General features: G+C 41.1%; 1 protein-coding gene across 1 annotated transcript in view; it reads right to left on the bottom strand.

Annotated features, from left to right (window-relative positions):
• The window catches only part of CD109 (CD109 molecule), a 136,072-nt gene extending 122,177 nt beyond the window's left edge, over nt 1-13,895 (bottom strand). Inside the window, exons 1-2 of the mRNA XM_030315851.2 lie at nt 13,695-13,895; nt 12,446-12,618 (exon numbers count right to left, since the gene is read on the bottom strand). Coding sequence (XP_030171711.1) covers nt 12,446-12,618; nt 13,695-13,768 — 247 coding nt within the window. The 5' untranslated portion in view covers nt 13,769-13,895. The remainder of the gene's footprint in view (nt 1-12,445; nt 12,619-13,694) is intronic.
• Nucleotides 13,896-15,099: the final 1,204 nt, after the last annotated feature.

Genomic DNA, 15,099 nt, shown 5'->3' with positions numbered 1-15,099 from the left:
GAAACAATGTGCTTCCTTTCCATCATGGACTAACATACAGTCTACCTCCATCACCACCAGATTTACAAAGACTGTGTGTGTGTGTGTGGGTGTGGGTGTGGGTGTGGGTGTGGGTGTGGGTGTGGGTGTGGGTGCGCGCGCGCGCACACGCGCGCGCATTAGGGCAAGGGGCGGGGGATTTATTTTCATCTAAGTGTGACACCAAATAAGGAGAAAGTAAAAAACAGCTGTGAATCTACAATCCAAATAAATCCAGTAAGTTGATTAATTGGAGGGCAAGCATTTCAGCAATTCAAGACGAGCTACCAACCCCCCCTTTTTTTAATGTAGCTCTTTTGGTCAAACTTTTGAGGGGTTTTCTCATTAGAGAAAAATTGGAAAAGGATGTTGACTGCATGCCTGGGTCCCACTACTCTGACACATGAGAGTGTCTGTGTACAGACCCAGGAAAGACAGAGCCAGAAACAGAAACTGCCCCCAAAAGCTGGAGTGTAGGGGCAGAGACGTCCCACCCACCCCTGATTCTGACTGGATTCAGGGAGTGGCTCAAAGCATGTGTAGAGAGATCCAATTTAAAGCCCACTCACTGCTCTTGTGTGTCCTTATTAAAAGGTCGACTTCAAGTACTTGACATTTTTTTCAACATGTTGTGTTCCTTCTAAATTTACAAATGCAGCTTGGAATTTCCTAGGCACTTACTAAGCCTTATGTGAAAGTCCTACATTCTAGAAATAATTTACACAGTCAAAACATAAAATTGGGAGCAGAGTGGTGGGAGTGCAGATGAGGAATAGTAATCTCTTTCTGTACTGTTGCTAGCTTGAAGATTAAATAGAATTTGCAAATTGTTGTGACCACTTCTGCTCCCTTTTAGCAAGTTTCCATTCAGACACGGGAAACAGTCCCCACCTCTTGAAACACTGCATGGCACTCTTTTAAATCAAAGACTAATGATCCACTCTGTTATGTGAAGTCCTTCTCAACATTATTGTAGGTAAGTCTGTAAAACTCCGGTCATTTTTGTGTATAACCAGAGTCAATCTTTGAACCCTTTCAGATGCTTTCTCCTTCCCATCGCTGCCGAAGCCACTCAAAAGAAACCTTGTTTTAAGGCTTCACAATTGGCACAAGCCTGAGAGCTGGCCATTTGATTTACAAATAGAGTCCAGCTATTTTTAAGTTGTGTAATAAGCATACACAAAAACTAACCTTCCCTTAACTTTTTAAACACACTCTATAATACCATATGCTGCCTCTTCTGACATCTGTGCTCACCAAATAGCTCTGCAGAGAACTGCTGAAGGGAATGGGTAGTGTGTAACTGGAAATCCAATTGGTCCAGAAATATTCTGTATGGGGAAAAAAAAAGAAATAGCTTTTCCACCATATACGTGTGTGTGTGTGTGTGTGTGTGTGTGTATACTTTTTTTCAACTTGTTCCCATTAAATTTACAAATGCAGCTCAGAATTTCCTAGGCAAATATATGCCTGGCTTAGTATTTACAGCTTAATTATTTTTGGCAACTCTCTGCTATTGAGGAATATATAGTAATAAACTTAAGTATATCACTTTTTTAGCTGAAAACTTTGACCTCTTTACCAAGTTATTAAATATTCTCAGTATTCAGGATTTTCTTTGTTCACAGACTGTGAGAAATGGGGTTTTCAACTCCAAATCCGTGGAAGACAAAATCTTAAAATATGCTTCTGCTTCACAGTTTAATGTCACTTTAAGGTTAAGTAACTCTTCAGTGAATTCAATCTATACAGAAAAGACAAGCATTTCTAGTAAAACAAAACAAAGCAAATCTCTTTTGGTCCCATATACACCCTTTTAATTTTTTTTTCTCTCCTGCCTCTCCTTACTTACAAACATCTCAATAAACACGAGTTTCATAAATTATGTTTTGTTCCATTTAGACCACTGAGTATAAACAGGTCGAACAAAACCCACTAAAAGTAAAATAAATAAAATGGTACAGTATAAACTAAATGTTAGGTGCGATACATATGAAAAACCAAGAGTCACACAAGACTCTGGGCTACTAAATGTACAGGGCACTTTTGATATCAGGGTTAGCAAACTACAGTCCATGGGCCAAATGTTGCCCACACCCACTTTCATACAGTTTGTGAACCAAAAATGGTTTTGCATTTGTAAATAGCCGGAAAAAGAAACAGAGTAATATTTCATGACACATGAAAATTATATGAATTCCAAATTCAGTGGCCATAAAGTTCCATGAGGACACTCATTTATTATGCAGTCTATAGCTACTTTGCCTCTACAAAGACAAACAACATAAACCATAAGGCAGCAGAGCCTATCATGTTTACCATCTGGCCTTTTACAGAAAAAGTTTACTGAACCCCTATGGTATAATGCTCCTTTTAGGGAGATTTCCTCCTTTCTCAAGGGATAAGAAATAAGGCCCACTCGAAGTCAGAATCGAAGTGCCTCAGTGGCTCAGTCAGTTAAGTCCAGCTCTTGATTTCGACTCGGGCCATGATCTCAATGTTCATGAGTCCGAGCCCCAGCCGGCTCTGCACTGGCAAGCAGAGCTTGCTTGGGATTCTCTCTCTCCCTCTCTCTGCCCCTCCCCCACCAAAATGAATAAGTAAACTTAAAAAAAATTCAAAGTGCCTTCAACAGAGACCTGGCCTGATGCCACAGCATGTGCTCAGAAGGGTGGCATTGGTACTAACATCTGATACTAGGAAATGCTGGGTACGACACAGCTAACATTCTCCAGTGTTTAGCATGTTTAGCCAGCTAACATTCTCCAGTGTTTAGCCAGACACTATGATAAATGTTCTAAAGAAGTGCACTAAAAAAGAAAAAAAGAAATGGGTAAAATTAATTTTAATGACATATTTTATTTAACCCAATGTACCCAAATATTATCACTGAACGTGTAATCAATATTAAAAATTTATCAGTTTAAAACAATTATCAGTTTTGTTGCACTTTTTGGTATGAAGTATTCAAAATCCAGTATTTATTTCATACTTGCAGGCCATCTCACACAACCCACATTTTAAGCACTCAAAACTCACGTGTGGCTCGTGGCTACCACATTGCACAATGCGGCTCTGAAGCACTGTTTCATGTAATACTCACACCAATGCCCTAAGGTAGGTATTGTTATTATTGCCATCATTCAAATAAAGAAACCGAGATTAGATGAAATGAAGTGACTTGCCCAAGGCCACTTAGGTAGTAAAAGGTAGTGCACAGGGTTCAATTCCAGTGTGGTTCCAGAGCCCCCACTCTGACCCACTGTGTCTCCCAAACTATACAGAACAGACCTGGCTATCACTTCCAAAATATTAGTCCAAACGAAATCTCAGGTTTCGTCCCTGCCCCTCCTCTGTAGCTTAGTACACTCTTGTGTTAGTATTTGAACACACCCACTCTCACCTTTCAGCTCTTATCTGCATTGTCATTACCTCAAGCCCCTATGTAGCCCTGCAGAAGACCATCCCTCTTCAACCCAACATTCATTTGCAACATTCATACCATACTCCCCCTTCTCATGCCCAGGGCAGACACAGCTAATCCATCCACTCTATTCCAGTGAACCCAGACTTGACCTTGAAACCATCAATACGACACTCCAAGCAGCCTCTACCATCAACTCAAGATGGCACATGAAACGAAACCTACTTTGCTTCCCCTTGAGGAGACAAATATTTACCCTACCCAATACTGTGCCATGTACAATTTGATGCCTAATAAATATTTGGAATTCTCTAAATAGTAATGCCCTGTCTTAACCATATTCCTGAGAAGATTTAACAAGAATTTCAGCGAAACTTAAATTTATCATATTAAATCATTTCTGCCAGCTACATTTTCATAAATATAAACTCCCAATATTGCCCTGCTACCAACAGCTATCAAGTACTCTTAAAAAACATAACTCCTTATTTGTGTCCAAACTCTTTACCACTCTGGTTTTTAGATTAATTCATGAGCCATTTTCTTCAGAACTAAAGACCCAAGGACCTGCCCACTACCTCCCTACCCAACTCCCCCCATCAAATTTTCTTTGGCCAATTTCACCCTCATCCTTTCAAAGGAAGAAAGTCAAGTCATGGAATTTTCCTAAGAGAAATGAAGAATGCAAGACATACGGCAAGACCAGACCCACTATAATTTCCTTCTGATTGTCAAGTTTTGACATTGCACCTTTGGTATGATGATCATCTTAGCCCAGACCAAGAGATGATATATTACAATTCCACTTCTTACTCACACTGACAACCTCATGGCAATAATAAAATAACTACCCCATCCCTTCGAGCTTCAAGTAAAGCATACTACCACCATAAATACCCCTTTCTCTTCATTCTCCTGTGCTCCCTCCCCCAATAGCAATACAAGTATCAGCCCTTGCATTCCAACATCCCACAATCCAGCAGGGGCCCATTTGGACACCACCAGCAAATATCTCCAATTCTGCACTTCTTTCTCCAATAGGCCACTACTTATAATGTATATCCCCACTTCCTATGAAGAGATGACCAGATGTGTACAATTTAGAGGCAGGTTTTCCTAAAACTGTATTTCAATTTTATTCCTCATCTCAAGTTCATCCCTCAAAATATTTCTTTCCTTATCTCTTTCTTGCATCAAAACAAAAAGTACAAGTGTTTTTTTTTTTAATGATTAATCCACTTACCTGTGCTCCTGATCCTGATCCCACCATTTCTTATCCATGAATTATCCACCCGTCCCCTTTTGCAGCCACCACTTTTACCTCTCTACTGTACATTTTAAAAGACCATCTACCTCTCTCCTTTAAACCATCAAACTTTGGTAAGAGTAGCCTACCCTCATATTCTCTCACCACCCTTTTGTTACTTAAAACTAGGCTTTTGATTCAACTTAAAACCATTCACTTGAAGATCACCAATGTTTTTTTTTTTTTCTGTGTTTGTCTTTTCTTCTCTGACCTTCTGGGACAGTTGGGACTATTAAAACTTTCCTTTTTTGTAACTTTCTTCCCTTGGCTTCTGAAACATCTTACCATCTTCAATCTATCCCAGTCTCTGGCTGCTCACTGTTTGTCCATTTCATTGATTTATTTTCCTTCTTCCAAGCTTCTATCATCAGTCTTGTTCCATAGGTTTTGTCTCTCTTGTGCATCTTACATGTTCCCACCAAGACTTCGAATATTGTCTGCCTCTGTGAAAACAATGCCTTAAACTCTCTCCCTAGCTGCAATTTCAAAACTATCTGCTGTACATCTCCCCCTGGATGTCTCCCTAAACTTTAAAGCAGAATGTAGCATCTTTTCAGAAAACAGACACACAAACCTCTATCTCCCCATGACTACCACTCCCAGCCATCAGCTCTTTCCTCCAGCACACCCTTCCCTCCCCTAGTATGTGAAATGACTGTTCCCACTAAATGCCAAATATATCAGCAGAAGTAGAACATTTATGAATGGGCATTTGTATAGCTCTGGATGTAAAAGGTAATGGTACAGGACACAGGGTCACACACAAGAAGTACTATTTACAAACCACATTGAATTTTTTATACAAAAAAGAAATAAAAATTCTCCAGCCTTCTGCATTTTAAATATTATATGTTATGTTATCCTTCTGGAGTCTCTGAACCTCCTCTAATCCTTCCTTCCTCTTATTCCCCAATCGCCCCCATTCATTCACACTCAGATAGAGCAAATAACCGATAAATAATAAATTTATGGGGGGGAAATGTCATCGGGCAAACAACTGGTTTCAGCATTGTAAAGTCCTCTTTACAACATAAAGGATCAAACGGTAACCCAGCCCAAATTCTTACAGGATCTGATTTCTATTTCCACCACAACCCGTCCGTGAGTCACTGGAGGAGTGACTCATTTCGTGTTAGAAGAGAAGCAGCACATGTTTAACTTGGAGTTTGAAGAATCAGTATGTTCACTTTCAGCTTCACTCAGTCACTGATTCATAATCAAACCCCAAAATATGCTTCTCTACCGCATAAAATGAACCCCAATGCTTAGGGATGGGGGTTGCTTGAAAGCAAATACGAAGTCTAGAAGGAGACTTCTCTCAGCCAGCCATGAATCATCCTAGACTTGCAAGGGCATGTCTCTCACCCTCAGGCTTTCCAGCACTTACTTGGTCAGAAGCAATTCGTGAGATGCTGAAGATGAGTCATTCTCATTTTAATTCTCATTTTAATCAGTTGTGATGACTGCTTAACATAAAGTTTAGATTCCTGGACCTTACCAATGTCTTGAAGGAGTGGACATGAGTCTACTTTTTTTTTTCAAGACTTTATTTTCAGGTAATCTCTATACCCAACACGGGGCTCAAACCCACAACCCCGACATCAAGAGTCACATGCTCCACCAGCTGAACCAGCCAGGCACCCTGAGTCTGCATTTCTAATAAATACAACTCACACTTGGAGAAAGCCACAGGATTTAGTGTTAGAAAGATCTACGAGGCTCCTAGCCCCACCCCCACCCCATGTAGAACCATTAGTCCATAAAGAGCAACTCCACCTTGAGCTGAAATAAGAAACTTGCACAAATATGCAGGTAAGCATTTTAAAACTCCTTAGCTAGCCTTATTTTCTTCCATATCAGGAAAATCAACATTTGCAAATACACCCTAGGTCTCACACACAGTTCTCCATATGTTAGGCCTTCCGCAGAGCTCTCCATGTGTTAGGAAAATTTCCTAGAGTATAATGGAAATAGCACTGGACTGAAAATCTGGGGGCCTGTGATGTTTTCAACTCTTGGTCAAATCACCAAACACCATGCCTTAGTCTCCTCAGCCACAAATTGCTGACTGAATAATTTATGAATTGGCTTATCTCAGAGGTCCCATCCAGATCCAAAATTCTGTGAAGCTCCAAGTAAATTAGGTGGAGAGCTAGCATTTCATTGTGATTCTTCAGATCCAGATTAGATTTCATTAGATCCAGGACTAAATCACCACACACAAACACGACAATAATTTTACAGCAAGGTGACTGATACAACATTGCACCAATACCCCAAAGTAAGGCAAACAAAAAATATGCCATGTTTTTTCAGGCAGTATAAATCTGCAAATTCAGAACCAACAGAACCGACTTCAAAGTCAAGCTTTACTATTTACCCTGTTAACTCCAGAAAGTTATTTCTCCTCTCTTAGCCTCAGTTTCTTCATCTCTAAAATGAAAATAATAGTGCCTTCGTCACAAGGTTATTGAAGTATTGTGCATTAAGTCCCTGGCACTGTAAGGAAACTCAGTATTTAATATGTTAAATCTCTTCCCAGTTCCTCCTAGTGATGTGCCTTTTATAGAGTTCCCAGTTCAAGATCATCCCAACTGATGATTAATAATTGCCTGTCATGATTGTTGCTATTCACTTTTAATAACAATAGCTACCATTTTCTTGAATAATTCCTATGTGTTAAGTGCTATAAACATGTTATCTCACTTAATCCATACAATAACCATGTAATTGCATAAGGCAGGAACCACTATTCTTCATATAATAAAACTGAAGCCTGGTGAGATCATGACTGACCACATACAATCACTAATGGAAGGTCATTCAGGTAGCCTGGCTTCAGAGTCTAACCACATCGTGATTACACTATGGTCCTTTATCCTCTGGCACCACGTACATACTCACACACATATATATATTTGTGTATATATATATATACGTATAAATACATATCACACAATAGTAAAGACATGTGAATGAAGAGTCCACACCCTTTAAAAATAATTCTCACAAAACTACAAGTTCAGACTGAGTTCTACTGGCAAAGCTTCCTGTGAAAACCTGCCCTGGGAGACCTGCCCACACACTAATTAATCTACTCTCATAAAAACCGTGGGACTGATTTTGATCTACAAGCCATGAAACGTACACTCAGGAGCTTTGTATCCACCAGAAAGCCCATCCAAACTGAATTGGATGATTTTTTGTTTTTAATTTTTTCAGCTAATATCTCAAATTTGAGAAATATTGATTTCCCACCCTTACCTGGATCAAGATAGAAAATAAAACACCCTATCATCAATGTGAGAAAGACAATAAAGGACAAAGAAGAATTTTTAACTTTTTTTTTCTAATGTTTATTTATTTTTGAAGGAGAGAGAGAGAGACAGAGCATGAGCAGGGGAGGGGCAGAAAGAGAGGGAGACACAGAATCCAAAGCAGGCTCCAGGCTCTGAGCTGTCAACACAGAGCCCTACGCAGGGCTTGAACTCACAAACTGCGAGATCATGACCTGAGCTGAAGTCGGATGCCCAACTGACTTGAGCCACCCAGGAACCCCAAGAATTTTTAACTTTTAAAAAATAGGAAGTAAACACCCCATTAACTCTCCAAGATTTTAAAGCAAAAAGAAAAAGCAATAATAAATAATATGGTTACACTCATAGAGTAAGTCTCATGCCAATGCCTCAATGGGAAGACAGAAGTAGGCTTGGCACCATAAATAAATAAACAATGAATTCTCACTGTAGCACAAGATGCCCTACAGAACAGCCAAGGTTTCCACTGACATTTTCTGTTTAGGTTTTTTTCTTAAATCAGGTTTATGTAAAACCATCAACAGGGAATTCATTAATAAGGGGAAAGGGTGTATTGGTTATTATTTGAGGCAAACCTCACTCAAGAGAAACACTGAAAGTTTACAAATGACCATCTGAAACTGTGGAAAGAGAAGGGGAATAAAGCAGAAAGAATGATTTCTAGGACATTAAAAAATAATTCAATCATTCCATATGCCTTCACAGGTGAGAGGACAGTTATCATATCTGACCCATGAGTTCAAGTGTTCTTAAACTTTTTTTCTTGATTTGGCATGAACTCCAGGGTAACATCACACCAAAGGAAAAGATAAAAACCAAGAAGGGAAGAAATAAATTGACAGACTCACTCTCCACCCAACGTAGAGTCTGATTTGATTTCAAATACCAAAAGCTACTCCATCTTCTCTCCTCTGGTAATTACGACCTGCTGAATTTTTACCATGTTTTGTCAATTATGTCCACTTAACTATTTTATGCAATGGAAGACTATGAACTTAGCTCTTTTCACTATAAAGAGGATGATGATGACGGTGGCCATGAGGGCTGCGGTGGTGGTGGTGGTGGTGATGGTAGGGTACGGTAGGGTAGTGGCAGGGATAATGACCAGCACACTTCAATGTCTGAATCTCACCACTGAAGAGGAATTAATACACCTGTACAGAATGCCACAAAGCTTAGTAGAAATACTTATGCTAAAGGGCCATTGTTCACCCAAAAAACCTCATAATTGATCCCAATAAATGTAGAATTAATATATTTAAAAATGAATAAGCTAACTCTAATGTAATCAATGCTGCTGGCCTCAAGGATGGAAATGTAAATAAAATTTTCCCTGTATCTGTCAAACAAATAAATGAACTCTTCCTTAAGGACAATCCATACTTTCCTGACTTTTTTAAATTTTATTTCTATCTTTTCCATTTTTAAAATTTTAATTCCAGTGTAGCTAACAGACAGTGTTATATTCATTTCAGGCGTACAGTGTAGTGATTCAACAGTTCCATATATTACCCAGTGCTCATCAAGATTAAGTGTATTCTTAATCCCTTTCACCTGTTTCATCCATCCCTTTTTTAAGGCATATTCTGCAATGTGAATCCTTTAGCTATTATCCTTTCTGACACGAATTAGGTTACAAATGCATTCTGGTTATGCTGGAACACTGCTCTGCCCCAGGAATTTCTAAAAACACCAAGACTGTTAGAAACAGCCACCCAGAAATAGTCCCCCCTCCTTACCCAGTTCTGCTGGAAGATGAATCTTTATTAGAACCAACCTTTTCCTGGAGGCCCTCATAAGAAAGTGATGAAATAATCAGACCTAAGGTGTATTTATGTGTTTGTGTTTATGTGGCAAGGGAGAAAACACTGAATCCTAGGAGGATCTCTGGATGTCGAAGATGCACTGATTTAAAATGCTCATTTGTCTATGTACTGCTCCAACTGGAGAAGTCAAATAAAAAAAAAAAGTCATGGTCCTTAAGTCCTAACATTACAGGAAGCATCTGCTTTGAGAACAATGACTCATAGCCTCTGATAACAGAGTAACATTCTCCTTTGAAAGAGAGAGAGTACTCCCAGAAATGGTATTTTCAATGAAACTGTACGTCAACAGAGTCAAAAAACACCCATTGAAAGAGGTACATTTTCTCTCTCTCTTTTTCAAAGATCCATTCTGCTCTCAGGACAGTGTTGTCTGATGCAGTCTTGAGCACATTAGCCTTCCCAGAGGCATATGACCAACTCTCTTCCCAAAAGAAAAATCTAAGAATAAAGTTTAAAAACGAGCCACAATATCCCCTTCCCCCCACCACAGTGTTGGTACTATTTGCAGAAAAAAAGAAAAGAGCCTGATAAAGGAGATTGCAGAAAAGATAATGCAGTAGAAATTCTAAAATAAGAGCATGCAAACATCTCAGCAAAGCCCAAACATTTATTAAAATCATCCATGTTATTCTGGACCTCTGCATTGCAGTAAAACTGCCACACTAGTAGAGCCAAGATGATAAATTTTAGTTAGTAAATAATGAATGTGGAACTACATGAAATATTATCCGCCCTGACTTAGTATTTCAATATTTTCTTTAGCCATTATCATAAGACCAGGATTCATTCATTTTCAGAAATAATAATTCAGGGGCGCCTGGGTGGCTCAGTCGGTTAAGCGTCCGACTTCGGCTCAGGTCACGATCTCACGGTCCGTGAGTTCGAGCCCCGCATCGGGCTCTGGGCTGATGGCTCAGAGCCTGGAGCCTGTTTCCGATTCTGTGTCTCCCTCTCTCTCTGCCCCTCCCCCATTCATGCTCTGTCTCTGTCTCAAAAATAAATAAAAACGTTAAAAAAAAAAAAATTAAAAAAAAAAAAAAAGAAATAATAATTCAATAACAAAAACAGAGGTCTCCTCCCGTATAAAAAGGAAATAATGCTTCCTGCATCTTCTTCAGTATTACTACCTATAATATTAACTGCTGTTTACTGAATTCCCAATAGATGCTAGACACTGACTTTCACTTTACACCTGCCCTGGGAAGTAAGTTTCATCATCCCCATTTTATAAATGAGGAAACTGAGGCTCGGAACAGTTAGGTTACTGCAGGAGATCATGCAACTGGTGCTAAGACAATCTCAGATCTTTAGCCCTAATCTACATTTCCTCTCCAGGGAAACAAGGCCTCTCACCTTCCTTTCCTTACATTTCTCCTGTGAAAGACAAAGTGGCTTGGCCCCTGTACACACCACTTCTTGCTGACTTCTATCCCAAACTTACCCACCTAGTCAGTCAACTTCTGGTGGAGATATAGATAAACTTTGATTTTATCTCCTTTCACGATAGTGTTAAGTTCTCTATGATGGTAGAGGATAAACATTAATATAATGAACTATTGTGAAATCCCTTCCACTCTTAATTATGTGCCCTTAAATTAATTTTTTAAGATAACTCTTAACATTATAGGCATTGATACCTCAATTTCTGCCCTCTGACTAAACATCTAAACATGATTCCAGTTAATTGTGCTTATAGTTAGGTGGTTAGGATTATGGGTGATCTTTGCTTATTTCCTTTACTTCCAGGATGGTTTATCAGGTTGTAAGCACTGAGCATATATTTCTCTTTCAATTAGAAAAAAAAAAATACTATAAAGGTTCATTTTAATGGAAAAAAAGCTAAGGTATTTACCCCCAAAATTATTTTTCCCTTAGAATCGAAAAAGAAGACATTCACTGAGCCAATTTAACCCTAAACCAGATTAGAATCCAAACTTAAGGGAAGTGGGTTCTTTTACAAATGGCTCCCACATTTATATCATTTTCCCCTGTACTTTAAAAATTAAGAAATATTCCATAAAACTGGACTTTAACATTGTGTAGCTCTTTTCCTTTCCACAAGCCTATTTATTAACATCCTTAGCACTCGGTAAATATAAAGAAACACAGTTGCATATGGCTTATGTAAGCTATATAAATACGGTTTTGTGTCAGACTATTAAGTTTGCCCATTTCCTCTTCTGGGCAGTCACCGGCCTACATTTCCTAGCTTCGTTTGCAGCTCCACGTGGCCATCACAAGAGGAACAGAATTGATAATGAGCCACTTCTAGGCCTATCCCATAAAAACCTCCCACATGAGAAACTCAGTGCTCTTTCCCTGAAGTCTCAGAAGCCACATGTTGATGAGGGAGCCACAAAGTGGAAGGAACCTGGGTCTCTTGGAAGAGCATACAAGAACACCATTTTAGACTTCACAGGAGCAAAAATTAAAAGTGTACTACATAAAACACTGCAACTCTGGGGTTTCTCTGTTACCCACCCTAGCACATGGCTTTATTAACATACTCCAATTATTACTACAGAAGGGTAAGACTCTGTGCTGTTTATCTTACCTTTTTCAAAGACTCCCTCTGCTTCCAGGACAGAGACCGTGAGGTTGGCTGCCATCTTGATGACCTCCACCTTCACAGTGACCTGGGAGGGGCTGTGTTCCAGAAGCTCTACCCCAACAGTCACATTTCCTCCAGGCCTAATGACCCCTGGGGCTGTCACCAGAAACCTAGGCCTAAAGAGTTCCCAACAAGAGAAAAATACAATTTCTTATCTTTATATCTTCATTCTTTTCCAATCCTCAAATTTCACAGACAGTGAGATAGACCCTTCATACTGTGTCAGTTCCAATTGTTGCAATTATCCCTGTATTGCTCCCACTGCTCCATTTAGCAACTGCACTGAAATGCTATGGAAACAAGAAATCCCATAAATCAATTTTAATGCAGTAATTCCTGTACACTAGAGGAGGGCATGTGTTATTTCCATTTTATAAGCCACAAACAGCACAGGATGGCATACACTGTGGCATGCAGAAGTTAGTGGCAAAGTTATAAGCCTCTAAGCTTCTCCTTTACAGACAACCTCATCCCAGTGTGATTTTTTTTTCTTGGCTTAAACACCCACGCGCGCGCACACACACTTTGCGGGTTTTATTCAAACTTTCATCCTTGGGCATCTGCCCCAGAAAACATCATCTAACAAATACCACTGATTGAAAGACACCATCTGAAATTAAACTGCCAGTGGTAAAATGCCCAGGTGTAGCAGGGCATTTAAGTCGGCAAAAACAGCACTTTCTCCGCCCAAGCCAGGGGTTAAGGCTCAACTGCAAAACCCTTTAGGAGTGGGGCACTTTCCATTATGCGGCTTGTCTCATTAGTTATCTTCCTGCAGTGTCTGCACCTGAACCACTTCAGTCGCCGCAGCCCCTCCTTGCCAATACCGAAGTTGGGACAGTTAGGAAAAAATAGATCATGTGCCTTGAGGAGAAGAAGGCACGCTGTGTGGGAGAAGAAAAAAAAAATTGCTTTGAGGAAAAGGCAGAGGCGACACGGACTAAAACTAGAAGGACTCTCTAGAAAGTAATTTCGGCCAGAGAGACGCTTCAACAACTTCACGGGTGGAAAAAGTAACTGTCCCGTGGAGAAGCACGCTGAGGCGACAGGCGGTCAAGCCTCCAGGCCGGTGCCTGGCTAGGGAGTGCCGCGGCGCGGCGGGTTCCCACCCGCGGCCGCACGGCCGCCGCCCCCGCCCGCCCGTCCGTCCGCCCGCCCGCCCCCCGCGCGCGCCCCGCGCCCGCGCTCCTACCCGGGGGCCGCGGCCAGTACCACGGTCCACACGCACACGAGGTGGGCGGCGGTCAGGAGCCCCGGGCCCCGCATCTCGGCCGCGTCTGCCTGAGCCACCGTCGGCTCCTGGGGAAATTCGCGGGCGCCGCGGGGTGTGGCTTTCCACCTCCTCCCCGCTTTTTTTTTTTCCCCCTGACTCTGGAGTTTAGCAATCTGAAATGGGCGCGCCTAGAAGCGGAGTGAGAAGTCTAAATTGAGACGGGACTTGGTGGCTCCACCCCTCCCACCGGCATCACAATGGCGCTTCTGGCTGCTCCGGCAGGCATCGCAAACCCAGGGGGGGTCCGAAAGTGGTCTCTAAATGCGGTCAGCCCCACCTAGCCCCCAGCATCCCTGCTCCCCGCGGAGAACACAGGGCGCCCGCTTCCCCAGCCCACCGGGTTCCTCGGGCTGTTTACACTAGCGCTCTACCAACGATGCCCAGAGTGAATAAACAGGCCCATCCTTGTGAGGAGAAATTCAGAGCAGCTATGTGAACTGGAAAAAAATCAATCATTGTCCCCCAGACTATGAGTCATAATTTTAGAGAAATGGCACACACACACGCATATACACACACACACGAGGCCAAACCAAGGTACTTTCTGGATAGTTTAATGTATGTGAATGAAACAGGAGGGAAACGATTTTTACTTAAAACACAAATTAAGGTATTTTGTTTGCCTGTCCAGGAAAATGTTGTGGTTTCTCAGTTTAAAAAAAAAAAAAAAAAAAAAAAGGAAGAAAGAGAGAAAAGGAAAGAAAGGAATTCTGGCACATGCAAAAGCTAGGTGTTGCTACTCAGAACTGTGAGAAACAATTTTCCGGGGAGATGCTTTATATTTTGGGCCGTCTCTAAACACTCTTGCTACAGAAAGTATTCATTAAAACTGTAAAGTTTGGGGCGATTTGTATAAACACATTTAGGATTGGGGCAGCTCTCCTGTCCCAATAGGACAGTGGCCCTGGGTGCCCAGCAGTTACTTGAGCCCAGCTCCTTGCCATCCTGGCTTGTCAACAAGCTCCTTCCCCAGTTCTTTGGCACTGGCACCATCTTCAGATGACTCAGGTTTCACCATGACTACACCATAAAAGCAGAGAACTGCCAGAAACTGTTGGAAACAGGGCACATTCAGTCCCTGACAACTTAAAGTTTCTAACCCATGGAGAAAAGTTTTAGATGGTGACTTTTGAATGCGGGGTAAAATGCAAAAGGAAAAGAGGTCAGCAAAGGGATGTCATATGACAAAGTTATGTGCTAAATAAGGGAGAAAGTAGCACCTAGACAAACTGTGGTTTTTGGAATCCAGGAACTTGCCTTCCTCCTTTTCCTGTTCCACCCTTTTTCACCCTGCTGCACAGCTAGCAGAGGTCCCTTATGTCCC

Source organism: Lynx canadensis, chromosome B2 (assembly GCF_007474595.2).
Source record: "Lynx canadensis isolate LIC74 chromosome B2, mLynCan4.pri.v2, whole genome shotgun sequence".
Lineage (NCBI taxonomy): Eukaryota > Metazoa > Chordata > Mammalia > Carnivora > Felidae > Lynx > Lynx canadensis.
The sequence above is the reverse complement of the archived record's forward strand: the minus strand, read 5'-3'. Positions and strand labels throughout refer to the sequence as shown.